The sequence below is a fragment of the Notolepis coatsorum genome (genome assembly GCF_963971535.1).
Source record: "Notolepis coatsorum genome assembly, chromosome: 8".
In the NCBI taxonomy this organism is placed as follows: Eukaryota; Metazoa; Chordata; class Actinopteri; order Aulopiformes; family Paralepididae; genus Notolepis; species Notolepis coatsorum.
The window spans coordinates 22003548-22030614 of NC_140172.1; the positions used below are offsets into that span (position 1 = coordinate 22003548).

Below are 27067 nucleotides of genomic sequence, written 5' to 3' on the forward strand. Positions count from 1 at the left end.
TTGTGCCTTCAATCAACAAATCTCATCTTGCACCATATGCATTTCAAAATGTTTGGCCAATATTCAAATCCTGTATTCATCCTCTCAAATCAGTCCCTAATGGTGAACGGTTTGCATTTATGGAACAAATCAATGCAACAAATTAAACTAAATATGAGACAGGAAATTCCAATCAGTAGCAGAGAGAATCTGTCCTAGCTGGGTTTAATACCTTTTTTTTTTTATTTTAATAACAAACTGCTTATACACAGGCATATGCATCATAATTAGACCCACTATGCTTCTTTGACTTGTGCCTTCAATCAACAAATCTAATCTTGCACCATATGTATTTCAAAATTTTGGCCAATATTCAAATCCTGTATTCCTCTCAAATCAGGCCCTAATGGTGAACGGTTTGCATTTATGTTGAATGAAGTAAGAATCCACTGCAGTAAAAATATCCTCACCTCGAGTGATGGTAGTAAGGTTGACTGACATGAGAATGTCCTGCTTCAGATCCCCATTTTCGATATATTGCACATAAACGATGAGCACAGCCTCGTCTGCGACAGTTGTAGTTTCATCAAGTTGTATGGCAAATGGACCCTTTCTAAGCTTTTCTGACAGCTGCTGCTCGCAATCACTTGACATCTTATCAATTCGGTCTTTCACTACATTGTTCGAGAGTGGTACTGATTTTAGTTTATCCGCCACCTGTGGGCCACACAGTTTCTAAACCATTTTGATGCAGGCTGGTTTGATGAGCTGCTCGCCAATATTGTGCGGTTTCTTTGCTTTTGCAATTAAAAGCGAACACTCAAAGGAGGCTTCGGTAGCCTTCTGTAAATCACTGCCACCCCTGCTCCACGCTACTCTAACATCAACAGGCTTGTTCGCCTTGAGAGACTGTTCTTTCCTCCGAAAAAAGCCCGGATCCTTCCCAACGGTTTCTGGGTGCTTAGACGCCTGATGTCTCTTCAGCTTGCTGGGCTTCAGGCTCGAGTTTGCCAACTTTTCTCCACAAATCACACACTCAGGTCGTTTGTCTGGTCCCTCAGTGAAGCCCATGGTGATGTAATTTTCGCGATTGCTGTAGGTCCTAACTTTTTTTGCAGATGAGCTGCCGTCATCTCCTTTTCGTTTGTCACACATTTTCGCCTCTGGCGGCTGACTGCAGACGAGCCGAGAAAGTTAACTAGCGTGCTAGGCTAGCTACAGAAAGTGATAGTCAACTGATTCGCGTTTTAGCGGCTACCCGGTAGCCTACTGTTAACGTTCAAAAATCATGTCTAGATGTTTATTTATTTATCTTAATTTTTTATTGTAGTGGAGAGACTATTCATGCTTCTGATGATAAAAATATGCTAATTAAATATTTCTCTAAAAAAAAAAAAAAAAAAAAAAACTCAAATCATCTGTGGTCTGGCGGACCCCCTGCGCCCCCTGGCGGACCCCCAGGGGGTCCGCGGACCCCAGGTTGGGAATCACTGCTATAGAGAGTGCCCGGAAGTAATATGGACGATCAGCACTTCAACCACATAACTTCCTGTTTGGCGCTTCTGCCGATCGGCCACCAGATGGCGCTCTTGAACCGCTAGAGGTTTGAGAGGAGCTCAGAACTGTGTGTCAAGGCTGCGGATGGAAAATATTATTCCGATCACAGATTTTTGAAATATTGATATTAAAGACGAGTTACGGCGTCCTCGGCAACTTGAGCATGGCGGGGAAGGACGCCTAAACACGTTTTCGGCACTTAAAGTGTTAAGCTGTAGTGTAAAGCACCCTGTGCATTCATGCTGTGAAGGGTGCTATATAAATAAAAGCTCACCTCTATGATGTCACTTCCTGCCCACATGGTATATAGCTCCCATTTTTACAAGCTATCACGGTTAGCCTATTAACACTGAAGATGGAACACCTGTTCCGAAACATGTCTGTAACATAGGCTGCCATTAATTTTTTTTTTGAAATCTGAGAGTGCTGGTCCGGCCTTCGCCTTTTTTCCTCGTTTGTCATGACAAACAAATTTAAAAATCGCGATTTACCCGCTGGCTACAACAACACTCAGTGACTGCATGTAGTCAGAGCCAGAGCTCAGCGATGCCGCTCGCGGCAGCACATTCTCGCCGCGGGCTGAGCTCTGGTGTCCGCTGGAGCAAGCCAGAGACAGCCGGCGATGCGATATTTTATTTGTTTGTCATGACAAACCAATTACATAATCCAACATATGTGTAAAGGCACAACATATTCCAGTTAACGGTATCTTTTTTTAATGATTTGTTACGGCGCAATCAATACTTCCATGCATGCGGGACCTCCATGTTTTGGGGGTATTCATCAGACAAATCGGATCCGGGGATTTGGCTCCATCAGTCGGGCAAGAACTGCAGGTTTTCAGCCTCTCCCCTCTCTCCTGGAACTTAAGGGGGAGCTTAGACATCCTGCCTCTGAGGAGGTGGCTACAACATCAACACACAGTGACTACATGCAGTCACTGTGTGTTGTTGTAGCCAGCGGGTAAATCGCGATTTTTTTTATTTGTTTGTCATGACAAACCAATTACATAATCCAACATATGTGTAAAGGCACAACATATTCCAGTTAACGGTATCTTTTTTTAATGATTTGTTACGGCGTAGTCATTCTATATGAATTGAAAATGGGGGACCCTGATGTAAACAAGACAAACGTCTTTCTCAGGTCTGCATCCCCTTAACAATTGTGTATATTGAGCCGTACTGTATTGTACCCATTCTGCAATCTGTTAAATAAAGTTTTCATTCATTCATTCAGTCAATACTTCCATGCGTATAAATTGAGGAAGCGAGCGAGTCCGCGGCCGCTTGTTCTGCCGCGCGCGGCAGAGCAGAGCGGTGGATAGGGGGGCGGGTCACGTGGGGGTCGCGGCCAATCAGAGGAACCCGGAAACCGAATTCCGTTGCGGAAAGGATACCCGCAGTAGGGGTAGTGGTAGGAAGAAGCAGCTAGCAAATGCTAGATTCCGTCAGACGACGATTGACTTTGGGCCTGGCACAACGACTCCGACCACCGGGCTGGCTATGGTATTTTAATAGCTTTCTTTGAATACAGTTTCTCTCCTGTGAAATACAAATGTTCAAGAAAACCATCAACATTGACTCAGCTAGACTTCTTTCTTATATCCGCGGTGCTAAGATTGAAGATTTTTCTCTCCATAGATTAATCTAGATTAATTTATTTGAATGCTTTAAATAATTTAAATTAATCTCAAGTTAAAGCATTAACTTTGACAGCCCTAATAAATACACAGTACAATTGTGTGAATGGCATCATAGTGGGTAGTTGTATTTATGTCACCTTCAAGGTTATAATACACAGTTGTGTGCTGTGAACAGTAAAAAGACATTTGTTCACTCTTCATCCCAAGTTTGTCATAGTAAAATATAGGGGTGTAACGATGCATCGATTAATCGAAATGCATCGATTCTAATGTGTTCGATTCGATGCATCGATTTGATTATGTTAGAATCGATTATAATCGAAATTAATAAAAAAATTAATAATTTTTTTTAATGTTTTTTTTTGTGTGTATTGTTTTTATTGACCTATAGTCCATTCATGCTGAGTGAATCAGTTCCCCCAGCCACATTTGTGTATAAATTCTTTGGGGGGGAATTAACTGATGTATAGAAAATTTATCGAATCGAATCGTGATCAAATGAAGAGATTTCATGATGCATTGAATCGTTGCCTGAAGAATCGTAATAGAATCGTTGCGAGGTCGAATCGTTACACCCCTAGTAAAATACATTACTTATAATTTGAAATGACCCAGATTCAGATTTGATCAGTCAGAGATTTTATTTATTATTTATTATATCCCAATGTATTTGCACAGTACACCTGTGAATGGTTTCATAGTGGGTATACTGTACGCTGTATTTATATGTCACCTTCAAGGTTATAATGCACAGTTCTGTGCTGTGAACAGTAAAAATACATTTGTTCACTCTTCATCCCAAGTTTGTCATAGTAAAATACAATACTTATAATTTGAAATGACTCAGTCGGATTTGATCAGTCAGAGATTTTATTTATTATTTATTACATCCCAATGTATTTGCATAGTACAACTGTGAATGGTTTCATAGTAAGTAAGTAAGTAAGTAAGTAAGTAAGTATTTATAAAGCACCTTTCATACATGTCATGTAGCTCAAAGTGCTGTACACAAATATAGGCATATATAACGATAAAAGCAATAAAGTCACAGTGATCAGTTAAGATCAATGTTTAAAAAAAAAAATAATAATAATAACGTAAAAATGAAAATAACGTAAAAATGAAAACAGTCATTTGCTTACCAGTTTGGGAGAACAGGTCCGCACAAACATGTCCGCTCAGTAGCAACCGGAAGTGCACTAAACCAATGCACTTGTACGGTAGTATGGAGGTGAATGGTGATGGAGATGAAGGGTATACCCTGTAATAATAATAATAATCTTACAGGGGTATACTGTACGCTGTATTTATGTCACCTTCAAGGTTATAATTAGGGATGCTCGATATTGGCTTTTTTACCGATACCGATATACCGATATTGTCCAACTCTTAATTTCCGATACCGATATCAACCGATACCGATATATGCAGGGTTTCCCCCCCCAAAAAATTGAATAATTTCAGGTAATTAACATTACATATCTCTTGTTGTGGAATTAACACAACATTATGCATACTTTTGACAATAAATAAAATCTGAATTTGTTCTTACTTGCTTGCCTGGGTAAATAAAAGTTATAGAAAAAGAAAAAAAAATTGAAAACGATACCAATATTTTCCGATATCACATTTTAATGCCGACATTGGCCGATAATATCGGACATCCCTAGTTATAATGCACAGTTGTGTGCTGTGAACAGTAAAATACATTGTTCACTCTTCATCCAAGTTTCAAGTGTGTGTATTTGCTTCCCCAGTGTGTCTATGGACGAATCCACATTGGAATACAGGTACAGAGCAAACACTGTCTACAACTAATCAGTACAGAAGAGTAGAAACGGTACAGAAATAAAAAACAGTCTAAATAAACATGTTATAACTTGTCTATTTAGCGCGCGCCCCCGCCCCCGATGGTGGTTGATACTATACGTTTGCGGTATTGTTACCTTTGACCGGGACATATTACTACCTTTTTTTTCTGTGATTCTAGACATTCTATACAAGTGTCATTAGTTTATTTAGCGCCCCGCCTCCCCCCCCCCCCCTTCCATGTTGGTTTGGATAACGATCTTTGATGCGGTCTTGTTACCTTTGACCTGGAAATGTGTGGACCTGGAACGCTCGATTTACGCATGCAGCACAAAACACGCCGTAACTCTCGTTCCAGGAAATCAGCCTAGATTTTTGTGAAACGAGACAATGTTTAGATTGGAATTCTGAACCAACGAAGGTATGTAGAAACGGACCCTTTTTTTACACGTTACACTATGAATGTTGTCTGTCAGATGAGCCATACGATTGTCTTCAGAGAATAATATAGAATATAGAAATAGCCCCGCAAACATCATGAAATATAGCTGAAACAGCCACGAAACGCCGGCATGCTGACAGCTCAATGCGCAAAATGCGTGGCACCCAATGTGTTAATGAACCAATTCCTAAATTGGCTCCTACAGTGGTAGCTGAGCAGGTGAAGCCTGGGCCTGGCCTGATGGTGGTAGCTGAGCAGGTGAAGCCTGGGCCGGCCTGATGGTGGTAGCTGAGCAGGTGAAGCCTGGGCCTGGCCTGATGGTGGTAGCTGAGCAGGTGAAGCCTGGGCCTGGCCTGATGGTGGTAGCTGAGCAGGTGAAGCCTGGGCCTGGCCTGATGTTGGTAGCTGAGCAGGTGAAGCCTGGGCCTGGCCTGATGGTGGTAGCTGAGGCTGCTGGAGCCAAGTAGTTTTCACATACAAGGAATTTGCTTTGGTTGTTTTCGGTGCGACATTAGATAATTAAAAAAAAAGGTGGAGTAAAATAAAATGAAATAGCAACTAAGTTAAGATAGAAGCACAATATAATATAATTCTGAAATAAATAAAATAGGCCGGGCTGTTCAACTGTAAAATAAAGAGGTGGAATACTCTGGAACACTGTGTTGTCAGGACCGCTCCATTGTCTTTCAAAGCGGCAGTAGAACTCATTCAGGTTGTTGGCTAGACTTGATTGTTTGATTGAAAACTTTATTAACAGATTGCAAAATGGGTACAATACATACGGCTCAATACAAACAACTGCTAAGAGGATGCAGAGCAGAAAGACTTTTGTCTTGTTTACACCATGGTCTCCCATTTTCAATTAATCAAAACATTTATGACATACAAGACATACAAATATACAGTACTGTTTAAGAAAAAGAGATACAAAAATATATACATTCGAAGGGGAAGAAACTGTACATTGGAGGGGGTTGGGTGGGGGGGGGGGCTTTGGACATTTACCGGGGCCAGTTTCTAATTGCAGCCACCCATAGGTGCTCTTTGAGAGCGGTTTTGAAGGAGGGTAGGGATTCACATTATTTTACGGCTGTGGGTAGGGCGTTCCACATTGTTGTGGCATAATTGCAAAATGTGTTTAGTCCCTTGTTTGAGCCGAATCTGGGTTGAACATGATTTGTGGAACTCCCTCTGGTGTTGTGGTCGTGGAATTGCAAGTTGATGTACTCTGTCATCTACTCTAAGCCATCCTAGGTTGTCAAAATGGGAAGGGGTAAGGTGGGTTTTAGGAGTAAGGTCAAGCAGTAGTCTGACCAGTTTGTTTTGTGATGTTTGTAGTCTTTGAGGTGCTTTGGTACCATGAGGTGCAAGCATAGCCGTAGTACCCTTGAATGAGTGCTCCTGTTAGAGTCTTCAAGGTATTCTTGTTTACCAGAGAGGAGATCGGGTACAAGAATCTTGTTCGTTGGTTGACTTTTTTTATTACATTGGTTGCCATTTTGTCACAGGAAAGATTTGCCTCTAGGATGGAATAGGGCTGGGCGATAAAACGATAACGATAATTATCACGATATATTTTAATAATCGATATCGACCGATAATTAAATAAATAAATAGAATAATAAAAATGTTGTGACCAGCAACAGGGCAGCTTTAAAACCAGAGACCGTGGACAGACTTGTCTTTCTTGCCTGCAACTTAAGTAATGGCTTTGCTTGTCCAAATGACAATACTGACCAAATTGAGATTTATTTTTCTCTTTTATTTATTTGGTTTGCTTTCTAATTTAAAATACAGTTTGAAACCGTCTGTACACCGTAGGCTATGTGTGCCAGCAGAGCTAGTCTCCAGTCGCGAGTCACGGTGCACATGTGTTGTGGTTTGACCACCAAAAAAGCACCAAAAGATATAAAAGAAACTAGCAGAGCCAGAACTACTTTCACTTTCAAACCAGCTGCAGCCTAAGAACTGGAGGGTGAGGGGCTGTAACACTAAAGATGGCGGCAATGACAAAGAATTGCTGCAAAATAAACATACATTTGTTAAAAAAAATTATAATTGGAATGGGATGTTCTGAAGCCAGATTGGAATTCGTAGATTAGCTTTTTTTCTGCAAGGTACGTTTCCACCTGTTCGTAGAGAATTTTTTCCATAACTTTCGAGATGGAGGTAAGAATAGAAACAGGGCGGTAGTTGCCTGGGTCTAATTTGCTGCCTTTTTTGTGCAGGGGGGTCACTCCCGCAATTTTGAAATCTTTGGGGACGTGTCCCTGTTTTATGGAGAGGTTTATTATGTGGGTGATGACTGGGGTGATGGTGGCTGCTGAGTCTGAGGAATTTGGAGCGGATATTGTCATGGCCAGTGGCCTTGTTAGGTTGGAGGGCGCTCAGTTTTTTGAACACCTAATCTGTTACCATTTCGAGTTTGAAGTCGTCTTTTCGAACCCCTAGGTTTTTGTAGAAGGCTAGGATGTGTTCTACACCAAAATGCCCAGAGTGGGAGGGTAGTTTATTAACCAGTGTTGTGGCTATGTTTGTAAAGAATATGTTTAAGTAATTGACCACATCCAGCTTGTCTGTGATGAGTGTTTTCTTTTTTTATGTTGATGTTTGTAAATCTGTTTTTTAGTTTTTTACTGCAGCCTACTTGGTTTGAGTAATTTCCAAAGTTCACAGGGTTTGTTTTTGTTTTCCGCGGCTTTATCATTGATGAAATAATTTTTTGCAGATTTGATCATGGTGTTTACATCGTTTCTTAGCCTGTTTCGTTGTTTGAGTTTAATCACGTGGGCTTGGAGATCACTGTTGAAGCTTTGACTGACTTTTATGTAGTTCAGAGCATTTTTTGTCACAGGTTTTCATAGCAGTCAGTATGTCTGAGTGCATCCATGGCTCAGTGCGATTTTTAACCCTGGTGGTTCTTAGGGGGGCCATGTTGTTTAGTATTAATTGAATTTGGTTTTGAATCCAAGCCATGTTTCTTCAACTAGTGTACCACTGAGCTCATCTGACCAGTCTAGGCTCTCCAGTTCTTGGTTAAAGGCCTCACTAGAGTAGGTTTTGAGACAAGTCGACCTTTTGTTTTAGCTTTTTGCGGGTACAGAATATCATATAATGATTGCTTAACCCGCATGCTATAACCCCTTTATTGGAGATCCTGGACTTGTCCGAGGTCAGAATGAGATCAATGGTAGTTTGTGTTGAATCACACACTCTTGTGGGTTGGGTGATTAGCTGGCTGACACTGTGCAGATCACAAAACCTACTGAAGGACTTGGAGACTGCTTGCCGTTTCGCTGGTTGAGCGTCGTCCTGGGCACGGTTGAAACCCCCGGTTCCTTCCATCTCATCCTGGCCGTTCTTGCGCTGGTTGGTAGGGGCGCTGGGGAGCCGGTACTGCCGTTGCAACTGTTGGTTGAGTTGATGACAATGAGACGAGGGTCGTTCGGAGTGGGGGGGTTTGGGCTTGTAGTCAGTGATGTTCCTGAGCCCTCTCCAGACAGAAGCAGTGTCATTGGCTGAGAGCTGGTGTTGGAGCTTCTCTGAGTCGTTTAGCTTCTCTCACCGCCTTGCTAAACCAGGGCTGTACGCTAAGCTTTTTCACTAGGGGCACACTTGCCCCTAAATGAGAAATTTAGGGTCAAAGAATATTTTTTAGGGGCAAATTTTTTTAGATGTTCCGATACCATTTTTTCCTTCCCGAACCGATTCCGATACCTAAGCTTTGGGTATCGGCCGATACCGATACTGATCCGATACCAGTGCATACATAAAAAATAATAATAATAACTATTATATAAATTATACGTTTTTTTTTTTTTTTTCAGATACTGTTTTATATATACTGTTTTTTAGTAATAACTAGAAAGTAATGGTATTTATTCAACAACAGGTGATTGTATAGATTAGTATTAGTATCATTAATCAATGAGTATGGGGCTGCGGCACTGCAGATATACCCTACTCCAATGATCTGCACGGACGTTAGACGGTGTTGCACTCGCTACCCAGTCTGTTAGCTAGTAGCTAGTATTACCGTTTATGTTGTGATTTTCGATGCAAAATAAATATTCAACATTCTCTTTTGAGACTCCGCCTCAGACTCTTATCCTTTGGCACTTGGAACTTGCTGTACTTTGCTTGCAGGCCTGCAGCCATTATTGCTGGATTATGAATAGTACCAACTTTAGCCACGGTAACATTATCAAGCTAAGCTAGCTGACCTAGCTCGTCTTCCCCGCATTGACATTTGATAACGTTAGTCAGCTAACGCTAGTCAGTAGCTACTTGACTTAAATACGATTCACCGTGGGTGCATTATTGTTGATAGACGGACAGTGTCAGGTCCTGGAGAAAGGACAGGCGATCATCTGATTTGATGTAACGTTAATTAAGGGGCAATTTGCGATCATCTCGTCGCAGTGTACAGCCCTGTAAACCTGTACTTTGACACCTTGAAAATGTCTCTGTCTCCACTTTTGAAGGCCTTCTCTTTTCCCAGCCTGAGCTGGCTAACCTTTGTCGTAAACCAGGGTTTGTCATTGTTATAACTCACCCGGTTCCGAGTTGGTACACAGCTGTCCTCACAGAAGCTGGTGTAGGACATTACAGCCTCTGTGTACTCATACTCATCCAGACTATTTGTAGCAGTCCTGAAAATATCCCAATCAGTAGAGTCCAGACATGCCTGAAGATCCTCCACAGCTTCACTGGTCCAAAGTTCTGATGTCCTGACAACAGGTGTAGAGAGTTTTAATTTCTTCCTGTATGCAGGAATCAGATGGATTGTGACGTGGTCAGATTCTCCCAGTGGTGCGCGGGGGACGGCATGATGGGGTGGAACGGTACGCATTCGAACTAACGTTAGCCGCTAACCGTGGAAACGCTCACAGCGGGTATATTGACGAGGCTTGACAACATAGGTTCATAACTAACATAACTTCACATTTACTGGCTGTTTGTTTATATATTGCTTCATGCATCAGGCTTCTCGAGTAGGGTCCAGCTGCAGACCCGGAGACGAACGCTGTGTTACTGTTGACTATTTACTTCCTCGTGTGACGTCACTTCAAATACGGCTACCAAGACGCTCAAAAAGCTAAAGAGAGTCTAGTCGAGTAGGTAGTGGTACCATGCAGACTTGCAGTGGAAAAGCAGCATAAGAGAATACTTCATAATGTTTCATGCAATTAAAAAGTAAATATATATACATTTAGTACACATATTTTAAATAACAGTGACACTTTTCTTTTTTTTATAAGAAATCCAGCCTTATTCCTTTCATTGTATTTCAAATACTGCACTTTAATTTCAAGTGGAAATCTTTCCATTAACACATTCGGGGCCATTGGGCTGAGTCTAACCGGGGAATGTAAACAAACGTGGGGCTGTTTGTACAGTTAAATCGATACTTTATAGTATTGCTATCTGTCCATTCTCATTGTCAATTGAGTCCATAAACCGTCCCTTCAAAATGGCTTAAAGAAAAAAAAATTCATCAATAGGTTCTCATTTTATAGCGCTGTGAATATAAGCGCTATACGGGATTTGGGACTAGTATATTTTCTGGAAGGCTAGATATAGGGCTAATAGCTGCTAACGTTATATTCAATGGCATTTCCGTTTTACAGATGCTACAGAAATAACTCAAACTGCATATGATCGGCATGATCCCAAAGCATGTATGCATGAAGGGGGGGCGGGGGACGTTGTTTATTATTATTGATTACCAATAACCGTGTTCGTCTAACTAGCCACATAGGCTGAACGCCTGGATGGCTATCAAAACAATGCCAGATCGGGCTGTAATTACGTGAAAAAGATCTTACCGTGGTCTGGGCTGATCCCCCCCGAGTATTTCCCCGTTATCGATCGCCATCTGGTAGATCGATATGTCCATTAGCTGATGATAAATCCCCTTATTGCATGGTGAAATCTGCGATCCGAAATGTAATCCAAGCTACATGCTGCACATCCAGAATCCTGCTACTGAAATCTCCATTGAAAGTAAAAAGAAAAGACTGATCCGTTCAGCCACAGGGCACACTGCATTAGCGCGATAGCGCCCCTAAGAGGAGCTGGCCGGTATTGCACCTTCTCGAATTCATAGAGTAGGGTAAATCTGCAGTGCCACTCGGCGACCTTGAATAGGTTATTAAAATGGAATAAAAGCAATAACAACTTCCCACTGATATATCCGTGCCTCTGTCCACAACGGGTGGAATCGAAACACGGAGATCTCCGTGCTTGGGCGGGAATGTGTTAAGCACTGACGATCATGGAATTTAAACATGGTTGACAATGTTTTTTTTGTTTATTTTAAAGAAAGGAAAGTCTAGTGCTGGTTGAGCATATGCATACTTTATGTTGATGGCCTTTGTCTATAATGTGGCCAGAAAAATAGAGAGGTTTAATTATTTAGTTTGTTTGCACTAAGTTAATACTTTGACAAATGTAGCCTATATTTTTCAGTCAGTTCGTTCTTTGTGTGCCAAACATTATTTAAGGCAAACCGCTGTAAACCTTTTTTTTACCAAATAAATGAGAAGCATGTTTAAATCAGCAATGCCTCCCCTCTTGCTGTACCAAAATATCTCCTAGCTCTAGCACTGTCAAAATGATGTGCCTGATGTCAAACTGCCTCATTCTTTCAGTTTTTGCATGACTACGTCCTTGAGAATAACTGAAAAATTTGATTATTTTTAGGCTATATATCTTATGCTGATGTATGGTATTTTTGGAGTGTTAAATTCTTTTTAAATTAAAAACAACGCATACCGAACCGAAAACCGCGACCCCAAAACCGTGATACGAACCGAACCGTGGATTTGGGGAAGCGTTCCACCCCTAGTAATTGGTCATGCTAACAATCCATAAGTATTTCAGATATCCATAGTTCCCTTGTTTAGTTTGGAGAACCTCAAGTCTCACTCCATTTGTTTACATTTTCACCTCCTGACAACATCTGATCAACCTCAATCAAGTTGTGATTGACCGCGTGATGAGGACATGTCCTCACTATTAAATAGGCTAATTTTGTAGCCAAGCAGTAATTGATTGAAAGCACTTGTGTTTTTATTCTCAGTTGCAGAGTTTCACTTAATGCTGAAAAGTTATCTACTGTATCTTTATGTTTCTTACTCATATTATTATTAGGGCTGCGACTTTATCACATTCATTTCGAGAAAGAATTAAAAGTAAAAAAAAAATTATGCATTTAATCCCATGATTATTTTTCTTTATTGTGTAAGAATGTTACCTTTCAAAGGAGACCAGACTCATGCATGTGCTATAAGTATAAAGTATAATAAATCGCAAATAACTTTTTTTCTTAGTCTGGTTTGTTAATAAAAAAAAGAGAGAAATTGAGATCAATCAAGAGTTATTTTTTCCAATGGTCAACTGTTCTGGAATGTACTTGAAAGTACTGCGTTTTACTTTTACCTCAAAAGTGCTTGCGTTTACAAAAGGTCCTTTGCGCTATATATATTATTCCTAAAATTGCTGCACTTTGTTAAAAATTGCATTGTTCTGTTGGTCTGTGTAGTAGCTAATATAGGATTTTGTTGCTTAAACGTATATAATGTATATTCATTGATTCACTCGTATACCAAAATTCATTTGAATTGAACATTTTTGCTTTTCGTATCAAATATTGATATGCTATTAAAATGTGATTAATTTCGATTAATTAACTATAAAGTCTCGAATACATTTTTATACTTTTACTCCTATAAGACTGAACAGAATGGGTCTTAAACAAGACTCAAAATGCTCCCAATGTACAAATGGAGACGAAGGGACATTTATGCACATGTATTGGGACTGCCCACCAGTTAAGGCATTCTGGAAAGATGTGACCCATCAATTATCAAAACTCGTATCTTGGAATATACCAGTACACCCCTCTGTATTGCTTTTGAATGGTGTTTTTGAGTTTGCAGTAAATCCACAGCTAAAGAGATTGGTTTTATCGGGTATCACAGTAGCTAAAAAAACTGATCGCATCACGCTGGTTTCAACCGGAAAAAAATTGCCGGAAAGTTTGGTCTCTTACATATCTCGATGTGATTTTTCAAGAAATATCTACAGCAAGAATTCTGGGTCTCAACGAATCCAAAATGTCAATGTGGTTAGAAATGGTGGAGAGAATAAAAGCTAGCTTATAATGGTAGTGTCTGGTTAGGAGTGAGGGATAATGGAGGTACTATCCAAGGAGGGGTCCGGGAGGCTGGGGTTCGAGCTGGAGCATATGTGTGTAGGGTTTTAGAAAATAGGTATTAGGGGTATATCCTGTATAAGGCATTTGTATAATTGTTAATTTCGTTGGATATACACTGTATACGGTAAAATATTATTATAGACTTTTTTTTGTCTTGTTTCTGTACTTGCATGTAATTTTAGCCACCTTGACTGTTAGTTTCATTATGCATTGTGTGTTGAGTACTGACTTTTAATAACTTCTGTTTTGCAATAATAATAAAAAAAAAAAAAAAAGTCTTGAATTAATTCGATGACATTTTTTTTGGGAGTCCCACCACTAATTATTATTATTCCTCCCTCCAGACCTCCCACAGCTCCCTGTGTGTAAAGAGGAGGTTCCCCCTGAGCAGCAGGAGAGGAGCCCCAGTCTGGGCCAAGAGGTGTCGGAGCCCCTACAGATTAAAGAGGAAGAAGAGGAACTCTGGAGCAGTCAGGAGGGAGAGCAGCTTCAAGGTCTGGAGGAGGCTGATATCATAAAGTTCACATTCAATCCTGTCTCTGTGAAATGTGAGCATGATGATGATAAACCTCAGTCCTCATGGTTTAACCAAACCCAGGACCCAGAGTCCCTACAGATTAAAGAGGAACAGGAGGAACTCTGGAGCAGTCAGGAGGGAGAGCAGCTTCAAGGTCTGGAGGAGGCTGATATCATAAAGTTCACATTCAATCCTGTCTCTGTGAAATGTGAGCATGATGATGATAAACCTCAGTCCTCATGGTTTAACCAAACCCAGGACCCAGAGTCCCTACAGATCAAAGAGGAACAGGAGGAACTATTTCAATATCTAGAGGAGGCTGATGGCTCCAAAATGTCTTTACACCCAGAGCTCCTACAGATTAAAGATGAACTACATCAAGGGCTGGAAGAAGCTGGTGGCTCCAAGATCACAGGACACCCAGTAAAATGTGAAGATGGTCAAGAGAACGCTCAGCCCTTCCAGCCTCTTCAAACCCGTAGGGAGATAAACAGAGATGCTTACTCTTTACCCAGCACCTCAACTAAAAAGATGAAAACAGAACCTGCTGGAGAGGACTGTGGAGTATCAGAACCAGCCAGTAACTTGGATCCAGCTGGTGATTTAGAACCAACTAGAGATGGTCAGCTTCTCTCTTCAGACTGTTCTGGAACTGAGACTGATGACAGTGATGAATGGAAGGAGAGTGGAGGACCAGGTTTGATGACTCTGAAACCAAAGAAGACACAGAAAATACGAAGTAGTCCTGGCTTTAGCAAGAAGGGAGATCTGAAGAGTCTCATAAGTCATACTGGAGAGAATAAACTACAGACAAGACTCTTCGAAATCCCGCTCAAGAGATTGTCAACGGTAAGATGGGGAAGAAAATATTACAATTGGGAGTTGTTTTGCAAAATCCATTTGCAGATTTATTTTATATAAACTTTTACATGATAAAAATATAGATATACTGTATATAAAAAAGTATAATAATACATGCTTAACTAAGCTTGCCTAGTCTTGTTCTTGGCTGGGTCTTGCTTAACTAGACTTGCCTAGTCTCGTTCTTGGCTTGGTCTTGCTTAACTAGGCTTGCCTAGTCTTGTTCTTAGCTGAGTTGGGCTTGACTGGGTGTCTGTCTGTAGCCTACTGTATCTTAGCGAGAGAGAGAGGTGTGGAGAGAAAAACTCTAACGGTTAGAGTGTCTCTCTCTCCACACCTCTCTCTCGCTAAACACACTCAGTTTAGTTTGCGCAGCACATAAAGAAGACACTTTGATAGTGGGATGTACAATGTACCCCTGTTGTGTACCTTTTTTAACAAATCTCAGACCAAAACCCTGCTCAGACTATAGTGTGAGTAAAACCCTGCTCAGAGAGATTGGTGTTGGATTATTCCTGATTCTTGGACAGTTAGCTAAGATACATCCAAATAAATCAAGCAAATCAATACAAAATTTAGATTGTGGTTGAGGCATCATCTAGCCATAATATCTGTTCTAGTGAGTGTAAACACTTCTACTTTTAACAATACAAATCAGGGTTCTGAAGTGGTGTTTTGACTTTTGTGTCAGAGAGAATTAGAAAATCAGAGCGGTTTTAACTTTAAAGCCCAACCGTCAAATCTGGGTCGGATAAGAGTGTTACTTTATCTCTGTATGTCTCTTTCTTATGTGTGTGTTAAATGGTACATTTATATATCGCTTTTATCCAAATCGCTTTATGATTTTGTTCCTCACATTCACACATTCACACACCAACGGTGCAAGGTGCCAACCTGCTCATTGGGAGCAATTAGGGGTTTCTTGCTCAAGGACACTTTGACATGCTGCCCGGGAGGAGTGGGAATCAAACCCGGAACCTTCCAATTACCAGATGACCGCTCTACCTGCTGAGCCACTGTCGCCTCATGTTAGGAGTTGAGTTGGAATTCAGAATCAATACTATTGCATGTAATTCACGGTCATGACATGATTATCATTGTATTTATTAGGGTTGCCCCGATCGATCGGCCACCGATCGTTATCGGCCGATAATCAGTATAACTATGCGATTGGTGATCGGTGATCATGCTTTATTTTCGCAGATCGTCAAAACCGATCGAAAAACATGATCCAATTCTTAGCGGAGATCTCACTGCTGACTTCTCTCTCAGACACACAGAGCTGCTTGCAGCGTACGGCTCCTCCTTCTCCTCCTGCCCCTCCCGCACCCATGTAAACAAGAGGCTGCCTCCGGCAACAGTCTGCTCTAGTAGTGCATGCGACGTGAGCTAACGTTGGCTACCTACTGAGCTAACATTACTGTTTAAACTAAATGACCCAATGACTACATGAGGCATTGTCTAACGTTATCTAGCTGGCTAGCTACTGATAGCTGCTGATATCAACAAATGCTCCAGCAATAGTCTAGTGCAGTGGTCACCAACCTTTTTAAGCCCAAGATCATTTTTTTTTTTTGGTGAAGGCAAGATCTACCTATTGAAGCGTTGAGAGAAAAAGACAGCCAATATTGTACTTTAAACTAAATTACTTTTATTTGCCTGTATTCTAATTACATGCAATGCTTTGGTCCAACATTAAAACGTCAAAGTAGAACTATTGTGTACTTTCTCAGTCAGTGCTAAGTGCAGTCATCTTATGCAGCATCACTTTTCACATCAAAACAAAAGTAGAACTGTAATGTGGACTTTCTCAGTCAGTGCTAAGTGCAGTCAGTGCTAAGTGCAGCATCACTTTTCACATCAGAACAAAAGTAGAACTGTAATGTGGACTCTCATATTATTAACATTGACAAACATATTTACAATTAGCATTTTATAAAGTAGAACTGTAATGTGTACTTTCTCAGTCAGTGCTAAGTGCAGCATCACTTTTCACATCAAAACAAAAGTAGAACTGTAATGTGTACTTTCTCAGTCAGTGCTAAGTGCAGTCAGTGCTAAGTGCAGTCAGTGCTAAGTGCAGCATCATTTTCACATCAAAACAAAAGTAGAACTGTAATGTGGACTCTCAGGGTAAGAAAAAAAAAAAAAATTAATTTTAAATTTTCATGGAAAGATCTACAGGGACAGTCTCAAAGATCGACCAGTCGATCAAGATCGACGGGTTGGTGACCACTGGTCTAGTGCATGATAAGTTACCTCCGTTGACTCGGTAGCTCACGTTAGCTCTAAACTAAATAGTTCACTGAGGCGTTGTCTTAACGTTATCTAGCCGGCTAGCAGTAGCTACAGATAGCTCCTGATATCAATGTCTTATAACATTGATTCGATGCGTATTCGGGCTGAGGGCATGCTGAATGTGATTTATACCAATAGGGTCCAGCTGCGGCGCCGGAGAATACTGGCCGTAGCTGGAGGCTACTCGAGTACACACAGTAGAGCTGTTTGCAGATAGCGAGCATTTTGACTTGTTGCGTGGTGGCGATGTCTCGCAGATAATACAACTACAAGTACAAGTCTAATTATATAATATATATATTTTATAAAAAAAAATATATATATATAAAATTTATTATTTTTTATTTTTTAATCAAAAACGATCGATATCGGATCGGTATCGGCCGATATGGCTCAAGACGATGGGTGATCGGTATCGGTGGCAAAAAACGTGATCGGGGCATCCCTAGTATTTATATAGTGCTTTTCTAGACACTTTACAGCAGTGGTCACCAACCTTTTTAAGCCCAAGATCACTTTTTTTTTGGTGAAGGCAAGATCTACCTATTGAAGCGTTGAGAGAAAAAGACCGCCAAGATTGTACTTTAAACTAAATGACTTTTATTTGCCTGTATTCTAATTATATGCAATGCTTTGGTCCAACATTAAAACATCAAAGTAGAACTGTAATATGTACTTTCTCATATTATTAACATTGACAAACATATTTACAATTAGCATTTTATAAAGTAGAACTGTAATATGTACTTTCTCAGTCAGTGCTAAGTGCAGTCATCTTATGCAGCATAACTTTTCACATCAAAACAAAAGTAGAACTGTAATGTGGACTCTCATATTATTAGGGATGCACCGAATGGGAAATTCTTGGCCGAAACCGATACCGAAAATAGGAAACAGTTGGCCGAAAACCGAATGCCGAAAGGCCGAAAATTATTAATATAAATATATATATAATGTATTTTTTTTTTTAGCTACCTGATTATGGCAAAAGACATGATTATGGCAAAACGTAACTTAAATAATATTAATAATCACTATTATGAGCCCATAAAACATTTATTCAGCACTTTTGAATGCATACATTAATTCCAGACTGACAGCTGAAAGATTGTACAATTTAAACATTTTCTCTTTGCATACAACAAAATGTGCATTAAAGTCAAGTGCATTTTCTTTTCTCTGTAGGATAACTACAACAAAGTGCATTCAGAACAAAGCCAAGGTGCTTTAAAACTGCATAACGATCTGCATAAAGACACACACACAGGACTGTTGTATTTACTACATCTCCCATGACTCTTAGCGGGGGATGACGTAGCTTACGAGAGACTGGTCAAAGAGGAATGGAAGCGCTAGCTAGCTTAATGCTAACGTTTAACCGCAACAGGCATATAGTAATGGCGAGGATATAAAGCATGTTAAAGACGCATTTATTGGATGCGTTGCTCGCGGAGTTTATAGAAACAGCGCAACTCCCAAGATGAGTTAGTTATCACAGGCTGCAGAATGCAGGAAGAGCTGCCAAACAGCTCACGGTACACGTTGTGCGCAGGGTTTCCGTTAGAATTTTTTTTTGCCGGTCTCAGTGTCCGGTAGATTTCAATCTACCGGTCAATTCCGGTCAGAGTTTATTGAGCTTAAAAACAATTGATAGGCAGGCTATATAAAGAATGACATCCTCAAGGCATGTAGATTTATAATATTTTAACTTAAAACTAGGCTACTTTTGCATATAGTCATTAATATATTCCAAATAAAATAAGTCCCTCGAGACTCCGTGCTGCTGCCGACTTGAGGTGTCGGTGGGCAGTCTGCCCAACATTAATAAACAGCAGTCTGTTATAATCACATTTTTATGAGCTAACGAATTCCGTTATATTGGACATTTGTATTAATTATATCAAGCGAAGAACTGATAAATTTGGCACAGAGAGACGGCAACATTATCGTGGGTTTGCGCGTGATGACTATCTTATTCTCCACCTCCCAACGACTTGGTGCTGCTGGATTTGCGAGAGCATGCAGCTGCAGAGCCGCAGACCAGCAGTGTTTTCAGGTCCGGTCGCGTGTATCACTTCCGCAACGGATTTAGTTGGATTTCGATTTCCGGGTTGGCCTGATTGGCCGCGACGGCCACGTGACACGCCGCGGCCCGCCCCCGCACGGCAGACGCTGCTGTGTTTCACTGCCGCTTTCCCACTTCAACACCAGAGCGCTATTGTCACGCCATCTTCTGAGTGCAGAGCTGTTTAATCACTTTTCCCACTGAGTTACCATACGCTATACAATATACTATGCAATGTACTAATATACAATACGGCTCACTTTTCCCACTTCAATGACAGAGCTGCTATTTAATAATATTGTCGCGTTGTGCATCATTTAATCATTTATCATTTAACATTTGAAAGGCATACATTGTTGTCATACAGAAGTACAGAATACTTTTATCCAAAATGTTGTCGCGCCATCTTCTGAGTGCAGAGCTGTTTAATCACTTTTCCCACTGAGTTACCATACGCTATACAATATATTATGCAATGTAGCAATATACAATACGCTATAGTGCAATGCAGCAATGGGATGAGGTACAATTTACAGTAAGGTGTACGAGTTGCAGTGCAAATGCTTCTTACTGGCGCGCTCCAGAGACTGTTACCATACAATATACAATATACTATGCAATGTACTAATATACAATACGCTATAGTGCAAAGCAGACGCGGGATGAGGTACAATTTACAGTAAGGTGTACGAGTTGCAGTGCAAATGCTTCTTACTGTTGCGCTCCAGAGACTGTTAATTAAGCATTACATCACACGCAGGAGTGGTTTGTGACCAATAAACCATGCCTAGGGGTGGTCGTTAGGCCCGAGGCGTAGCCGAGGGTCGTTAGACCCCCCTAGGCATGGTTTATTGGTCACAAACCACGACTGCACGTGGTGTAAAGCTTTTATACAACTGCCAGATTCATCCAACCTTATTTCTATACAATAAACACACATTAATCGAAGATTTATTGAAAAAACCATCCGCCAGAAAAAGTAGTTCCCACAACTACAAAAAAGACAAGTTGCCTCCATGTGGAAGCAGCTTGAAGTGCATCCAACCAAACTAACACATCCAACTGTGTATTATTGGAATGATTGAGAGAAGTTGCCTCATGTGGAAGCAGCTTGAAGTGCATCCAACCAACTAACACATCCAACTGTGTATTATTGGAATGATTGATTGAAAATTTTATTACCAGATGCAGAATGGGTACAATACAGTACGGCTCAATACACACAATTGTTAAGGGAATGCAGACCTACTTTCCATAGAACTTCATTCTTAGATGCTTCTATATAAAGTAGGTAAAACAAATTAAAACGTTTTCTTTGCCCTATAGGAAAAAAACGTTTTCTTCGCCCTATTTTTTTATTTATTTCTTTTAGCCTAAACTTAACCAGTTGGAAACCAGGGGTACAGTAATAAAATTAGCAATCAACCAATCAATCAATTCAATAGACCATGCTCACTTAAAACAGCGCTGCTTCTCTCTCAGTCTGACTCCCCCGCTGTTGCAGACAGGAGTGTGTGTGTGTGTGTGCGTGTGCGTGTGTGTGTGTGTGTGTCACAGTGTGTGTGTGTGTGCGTGCGTGTGTGTGTGCGTGCGTGTGTGCGTGTATGTGTGTGTGTGTGTGTGTGTGTGTGTATGTGTGTGTGTGTGTTTGTGGGTACGCCAGCGTCGGACAGTGTGAGAGAGAACGCTGCAGTCAGTAGAAAGAAGGAAGTAGACATTTAAATCAATCAATTAATCTATCAATCAAACCGCGATTTTTCTTTTGTTCTAGATTGCCTCAAGACCCATCAATTACATCATCCAACATTGTTTAAAGGACTAACACATTCCCCTTGACAGAATCGCTTCATATTTAGTCGTTATGGTGCTTTCAACATAACCATTTGTTGTCCGCGATCTTGTTTTCTCCCGGAGTGAGCCGGGGAGGGTTATGTGATTCGGTTGTGGGCGGGTCCTGAGCCCAGGACCGTGGATTGTTGCCAATAAAGACGTGTGAATGGCCAATCAGAATCGAGAAATTTGCATGCCGTTGTATAATGTACCATACAATATACTATGCAATGTAGCAATATACAATACGCTATAGTGCAACGCAGCAATGGGATGAGGTACAATTTACAGTAAGGCGTACGAGTTGCAGTGCAAATGCTTCTTACTGCCGCGCTCCAGAGACTGTTACCATACAAGTGATTCTTGACAAAAGGGACACGCCAATATTATTAGATGACTGATGATGAGTTGCAGTGCAAATGCTTCTTACTGGCGCGCTCCAGAGACTGTTACCATACAAGTGATTCTTGACAAAAGGGACACGCCAATATTATTAGATGACTGATGACTGCACCGATGTGAAAGGGTAAGTGAACTCCAGCCTCGCGGTCAAGTCCACTCCGCCGCGAGCGTCAACACAGCAGCGCGCCGCCGCGGCGTGTCACGTGGCCGTCGCGGCCAATCAGGCCAACCCGGAAATCGAAATCCAACTAAATCCGTTGCGGAAGTGATACACGCGGTCCGGTCGGGGGACCGCTCAGCAGCGCCCCCCACCCAACAGCTGAATTGCCAATGGCTGAATTGGAGTATTGCACTGTGCGGGCACAGCTCTGTGGGTTCTGTGGCTCTGCAGCTGCATGCTCTCGCAAATCCAGCAGTGCACCAAGCTCCCGCTGACAACATCGTTGTCATTATTAGACCTGCTTGGTGAAGCAACGATGAAACAAATGTAATGATTGTTTCGTTCATCGCATAGGCTATTTAATTTTAGCCTATTTTAATACAATTCAAATAATCTAATTGTGCTTAGAGGGAATTATTTTCACTAGACATTATGACCGGAGAGATTAAATATGTTGGACTTCAACAGATTTTGCCGGAAACCCTGGTTGCGCGTTTTGATTACATCATCACAACAACACTTTAGGTTATGAACGTTACGTAACCCTGTTCTTTGACATTCTGTGATATATTTTCGGTGCTAAAACCCTTTCGGCCGAAAGCCGAAAGAGCCTTTTTGACAACATATTTACAATTAGCATTTTATAAAGTAGAACTGTAATGTGGACTCTCATATTATTAACATTATAAAATTCTAATTGTAAATATGTTTGTCAAACTAGAACTGTAATATGTACTTTCTCAGTCAGTGCTAAGTGCAGTCATCGTATGCAGCATCACTTTTCACATCAAAACAAAAGTAGAACTGTAATGTGGACTCTCAGGGAAAGATCTAAAACATTTGTATTTTATATTTATTATAATTTTTTTTTTCAGCGAAAGATCTACAGGGAAAGTCTCAAAGATCGACCAGTCGATCACGATCGACGGGTTGGTGACCACTGCTTTACAGTGTAGGATGTAAATGGCCTCCTTCACCACTGGGTAGCACCCAACCTTGGGTTACAGGCTCAATGGCTGCGAGACACTGGCACCAGGCACACATCACACTACACACAGGCTCAGGAAACGGGGATTGATACCAGCCAATTAACACTTTGTGCACCATTCACGTTGTATGACGTGTTTCAAGTTCATGCGAATTCTGCCAATCCACGGCGTACGACATTATTTTGATCATATTTCATATTTTCGTCATGGTATTCATATTTCACTCACAGAGCCTTGTCTAATGCTGTGGGACTCGGCACAACTCTGCAACGCTTCAATACTGCCACCTGGTGGATGATCAGCGAGTTGCCAAACCGGAAATGCCGGTTGGATGTCTGTGCGTCTCCTAAATCCGTCCGGCCACTCGCATATCATCGCAGGACTCTAGCCACACACCGTGGATATGGATCGCTGCCATAACTCAATAATCGACATGATTTGGGCGTGTATTAGTATTATACAAACCGGAAATGGATCGCCTCGATCCCCATCAAATAACTGGGATCTGTTTGCTCCAGTATCATCGCCCAACGGTAAGAGGAGGCTGCCGTGACTTTCAGCGTTTTTGTTTATTATTATCGATGCAAACTGCTCTGATCTATATATCACCCATACTACATAAATCATTTAACGACGATCACGGAATTATAAACGACCCCCCCCCCCCACCTCCGTTCACCCGCGCATGATCAGTCATAACGTTTAGGACCATGTACAGTTGAAATTTTATAGCACACAAAATTAATACAAAAAATTAGCACACAAAATTAGCACATAAAGTGCAGACATATAAAATCACCGTTTTTCACTGTGAATCCCAATAGGCCACCTTGTTTATTGTTTACTCATCCATCTTATTTGCCAAAGACCTCACATTACCCATGACGACAGAAGGGAGATATGGTTTGTATCGCCTTCTCTCTCTCCGTGCTTCAGCCCTCTTCTGTCTCGCACTTCACCCACGTCCTCGACATCCACGAAAGCCACCATTAGTCCTTTTCAGCTCCTCCGGGACTGTGTTAGTTAAGTCCGGGTTGGTTAGCTGGCTGTCGAGCACCGGCTGGTTGGGTAGCGACAACAGCTGACCTCTCATGTAAACAAAGAACCCGGACGCTCCGATCAGCTGTTGTCGGCTCACAAACTTGAAAAGTAATTCCACCATCAGCCAGACGGACAAAAACTCTTCTTGCGTGTTTAGAAGGGCATAACTTAAATAAAAAGGACTTGTGTCCAGGTAAGAAATACAATAGAAACGTAGAATTAGATGAAAAGTACAGAAACAGGTAGAACGATCTGCAGCAGTGGCAGGCGACGCATGCGCACAGATATCATTGTCCACAATCTGGAAATGTCTTTTGTCTCACCTTTAAACAAACAAACAACAACAATGACAGCAGACATTATACATATACATAAATCAGTAATGGAGAAGTGCAGAGAACGTAGGAATACAATACATCAACAAGGACCAGGTCTAACGAGTGCAAGATTAATTTAATGTTTTTTTTAAATGTTTCGGTTTGCCCTAGGTAGTCTGTAACGACTACCAGAGGGCAACAGCTCTAACTCCCCATAGAGTCGGTGAAAGGGGTCACCCACAATCTTCCTAGCTTTGTTCCTAAGCACTTCGTTGTAGATGTAGCTTGGCTGTTTTTGCAGCGTCCCTATGGTTTTAGAGGCCAAATTCACTATCATCTGCAACTTATTCCTTCCTTATGTTCAGATTTCCTTACCACATGGCCATGTTAAAGGTTAAGATTCCCTCCACTAGTTTCTTATCAACTGTTTCTATAATTTGCTTACTTACACAAAAGTTGTTTACGTAAAAGGTGGAGGCGTTGATTGCATGATTTAAATATGTGGTATTTTTTTATATTGAAGTTAAGATCGCTATCAATGGCTGTGCCAAGATATTTAAAATTATCCACTTGCTCCGTCGTTTATCCGTTGATCATGAGAGGCTGCATTGAGATACTGTTATGTATGACAAGTTCCTTCGTTTTACTTACATTCATGTCTAAGGAACTTTATTTACACCAGTCAGGAGAGATGACACATGGTCCCTGTATGTACCCTCTCATGGTCCCTGTATGTACCCTCTCATGGTCCCTGTATGTACCCTCTCATGGTCCCTGTATGTACCCTCTCATGGTCCCTGTATGTACACTCTCATGGTCCCTGTATGTAACCTCTCATGGTACCCTCTCATAGTATCCCTCTTCTTCAGTAAGGCAACAAGGCCATATCGTCTGCGTATTTAAACAAGCAAAAGTTCTCAGTTGAGCTCCAGTAGCTCACCGCGTATCTCGGCGCTATTGCGGCGTCGGGGACAACCGTGCGCGTCACGGATCTGGGGTACACGAGTTCGACTCCCGGACTCGCCGTATTTTCTCAGAGTGTCTTTCCCCCGATCTATATCCTATTCAACCTGTTTCTGTCGGTCATGCTTGACCAGAAAAAGCGATAAACGCTAAAAGAACCAGCTGACTGGTCAAAGTAAAAAAAAAAAAAAAAAAAAATCTCAGTCAATTTGGAACTTGTTTGTATTCAAGGAGAAAAGTAAAGGAGAGAAAATGGTCCCCTGCGGTGCTCCTGTGTTGAGCGTAGTGACATCAGATAGACTTCCATTAACACGGACCCGTTGAGGGCGGTTAGAGAGGAAGTCTCTGATCAGATGGATGATATCTCCATTTACCCCTGTGTCAATAAGTCTCTGTATGAGTGTGTATCTGCATGGTGTTAAAAGCAGATGTGAAATATATATATATATATATATAAAATCTATAAATGTTAGTTAGCTAAAAATTAATAAGACGAAACGACAATTTCCTTTGACAAGCAAAAAAACGTTTTTTTGTGTAAAACATACTTACAACTTTTCTCATGTACTTCACTCCATCACATCCAGATAGAAACGATGGGTGCTTCCTGAATTTATGGCTGCATTACAAAAATGTGTAGTTGCCTACAGGGGGCGGCTCAATTTACCCACTAGCCCAGTCTCCCTAAGTTAAGACGATGAAGGCTTTTACAATTTGGTATTTGTTTGGGCAAGTTGTCCAAGTTTAAAATGTCTGGGGTTTTGCATGTAGATTTAGGAAATTAACTTTGAAAGATAACAGTGTTTCTAGCCTTTAATCATTTAATCCACTCGTCACCTGCTGCTCCGTGACTGGCCTCCGCGTTGTCATTTTACTTGGATATCTCATTAGCTGTCCCACACTGTATCAACCCTGTTAGTACATCCGTAGTCGGAAGAAACAACACTGGCAAACGTGGTACCTTTCTTGGAAAAACATTGTTTATTCCATAAACAAAGCCTCTGTAGCAGATGGAAAACAGTTCTTTCTGTCCTTGAAAAGCATTAGGAGGAACTAAATTCATTATTCTAACGATCTCGATCGATCGTGCAGCCTAGCTGTCCAAAGGCCTTCCCTGTTAGCCGTGGCAAATTCCCCTCCCCCACCCAGTGAGGGTGAGGAGGGATTTCAAAGTCTCTCTCAACGCGTCTGCTCGATTCCATGTCGTGTCTTAATCTAACTTACCACGGAAGGAACTCACCTCTCATAATGTTCTCCCCCTAGCAACATTACCTTGTTTGTAATATGTTTATCAGATCGACATAAGCATAATAGATATAAGGAACTTAGTTGGTTCACACCTTATTTCACATCTATGGGCACAGATGTAACTACTATGACAGACAGATGTGACCAAATCAACAGAAAAGGGTCTTTCCTGAGGGCGGCCGGATAGCGCAGCGGACTAAGTGTCTGTCTACCACCGCAGAGACAGTGGGATCGAATCCGGCTGCCGCGGTACCTCTGGCTTGGTCGGTTGTCCATACTGACACAATTGGCAGTGTCGGCGGGTGGAAAGCCGGTGGGGTGGGTCCTGGTCGTTGTAAACAGCGACTCCTACAGGTCGGTCAGGGCGCCTGCCGCCTGCACAGCGAGGGAGGGAACTGGGGAAGGTAGTGTAATCCTCCCACGCGTTACACTTCCCCAGTGAGAGTCCTCGCTGGCAGGTGAAAAGAGGCTGCTGGACTTCCGGTTTGAGATGTTCGGGTAAGCGGCCATAGAAAAGAGCTCCCGGTCAAAGAATATCGAAAAAAGGAAGTAAAACTATCTAAAACAAAATTAAAAGTGACAATTCAAGGATATAAGAGAAAAGGAAGGATGAACATGAGAAAAAGCGAGAGAAAAGGGACCCCAGAAGAAGAACAAACACCGGAGGAAAGATATCGACACGAGGAGGTGGCGCAGGAGGTAATTCAAGCTAGCATGACGCAG

At 41.4% G+C, this 27067-nt stretch overlaps 1 protein-coding gene across 1 annotated transcript in view; it reads left to right on the top strand.

The window, feature by feature from the left end:
* LOC311233358 (tropomodulin-3-like) overlaps positions 1-27067 on the top strand; it is a gene marked incomplete at its 3' end in the record, with an annotated part of 75073 nt that overhangs the window by 36583 nt on the left and 11423 nt on the right. Inside the window, exon 5 of the mRNA XM_084320334.1 lies at positions 13998-14147. Within this exon, the coding sequence (XP_084176460.1) occupies positions 13998-14147 (150 nt within the window). The remainder of the gene's footprint in view (positions 1-13997; positions 14148-27067) is intronic.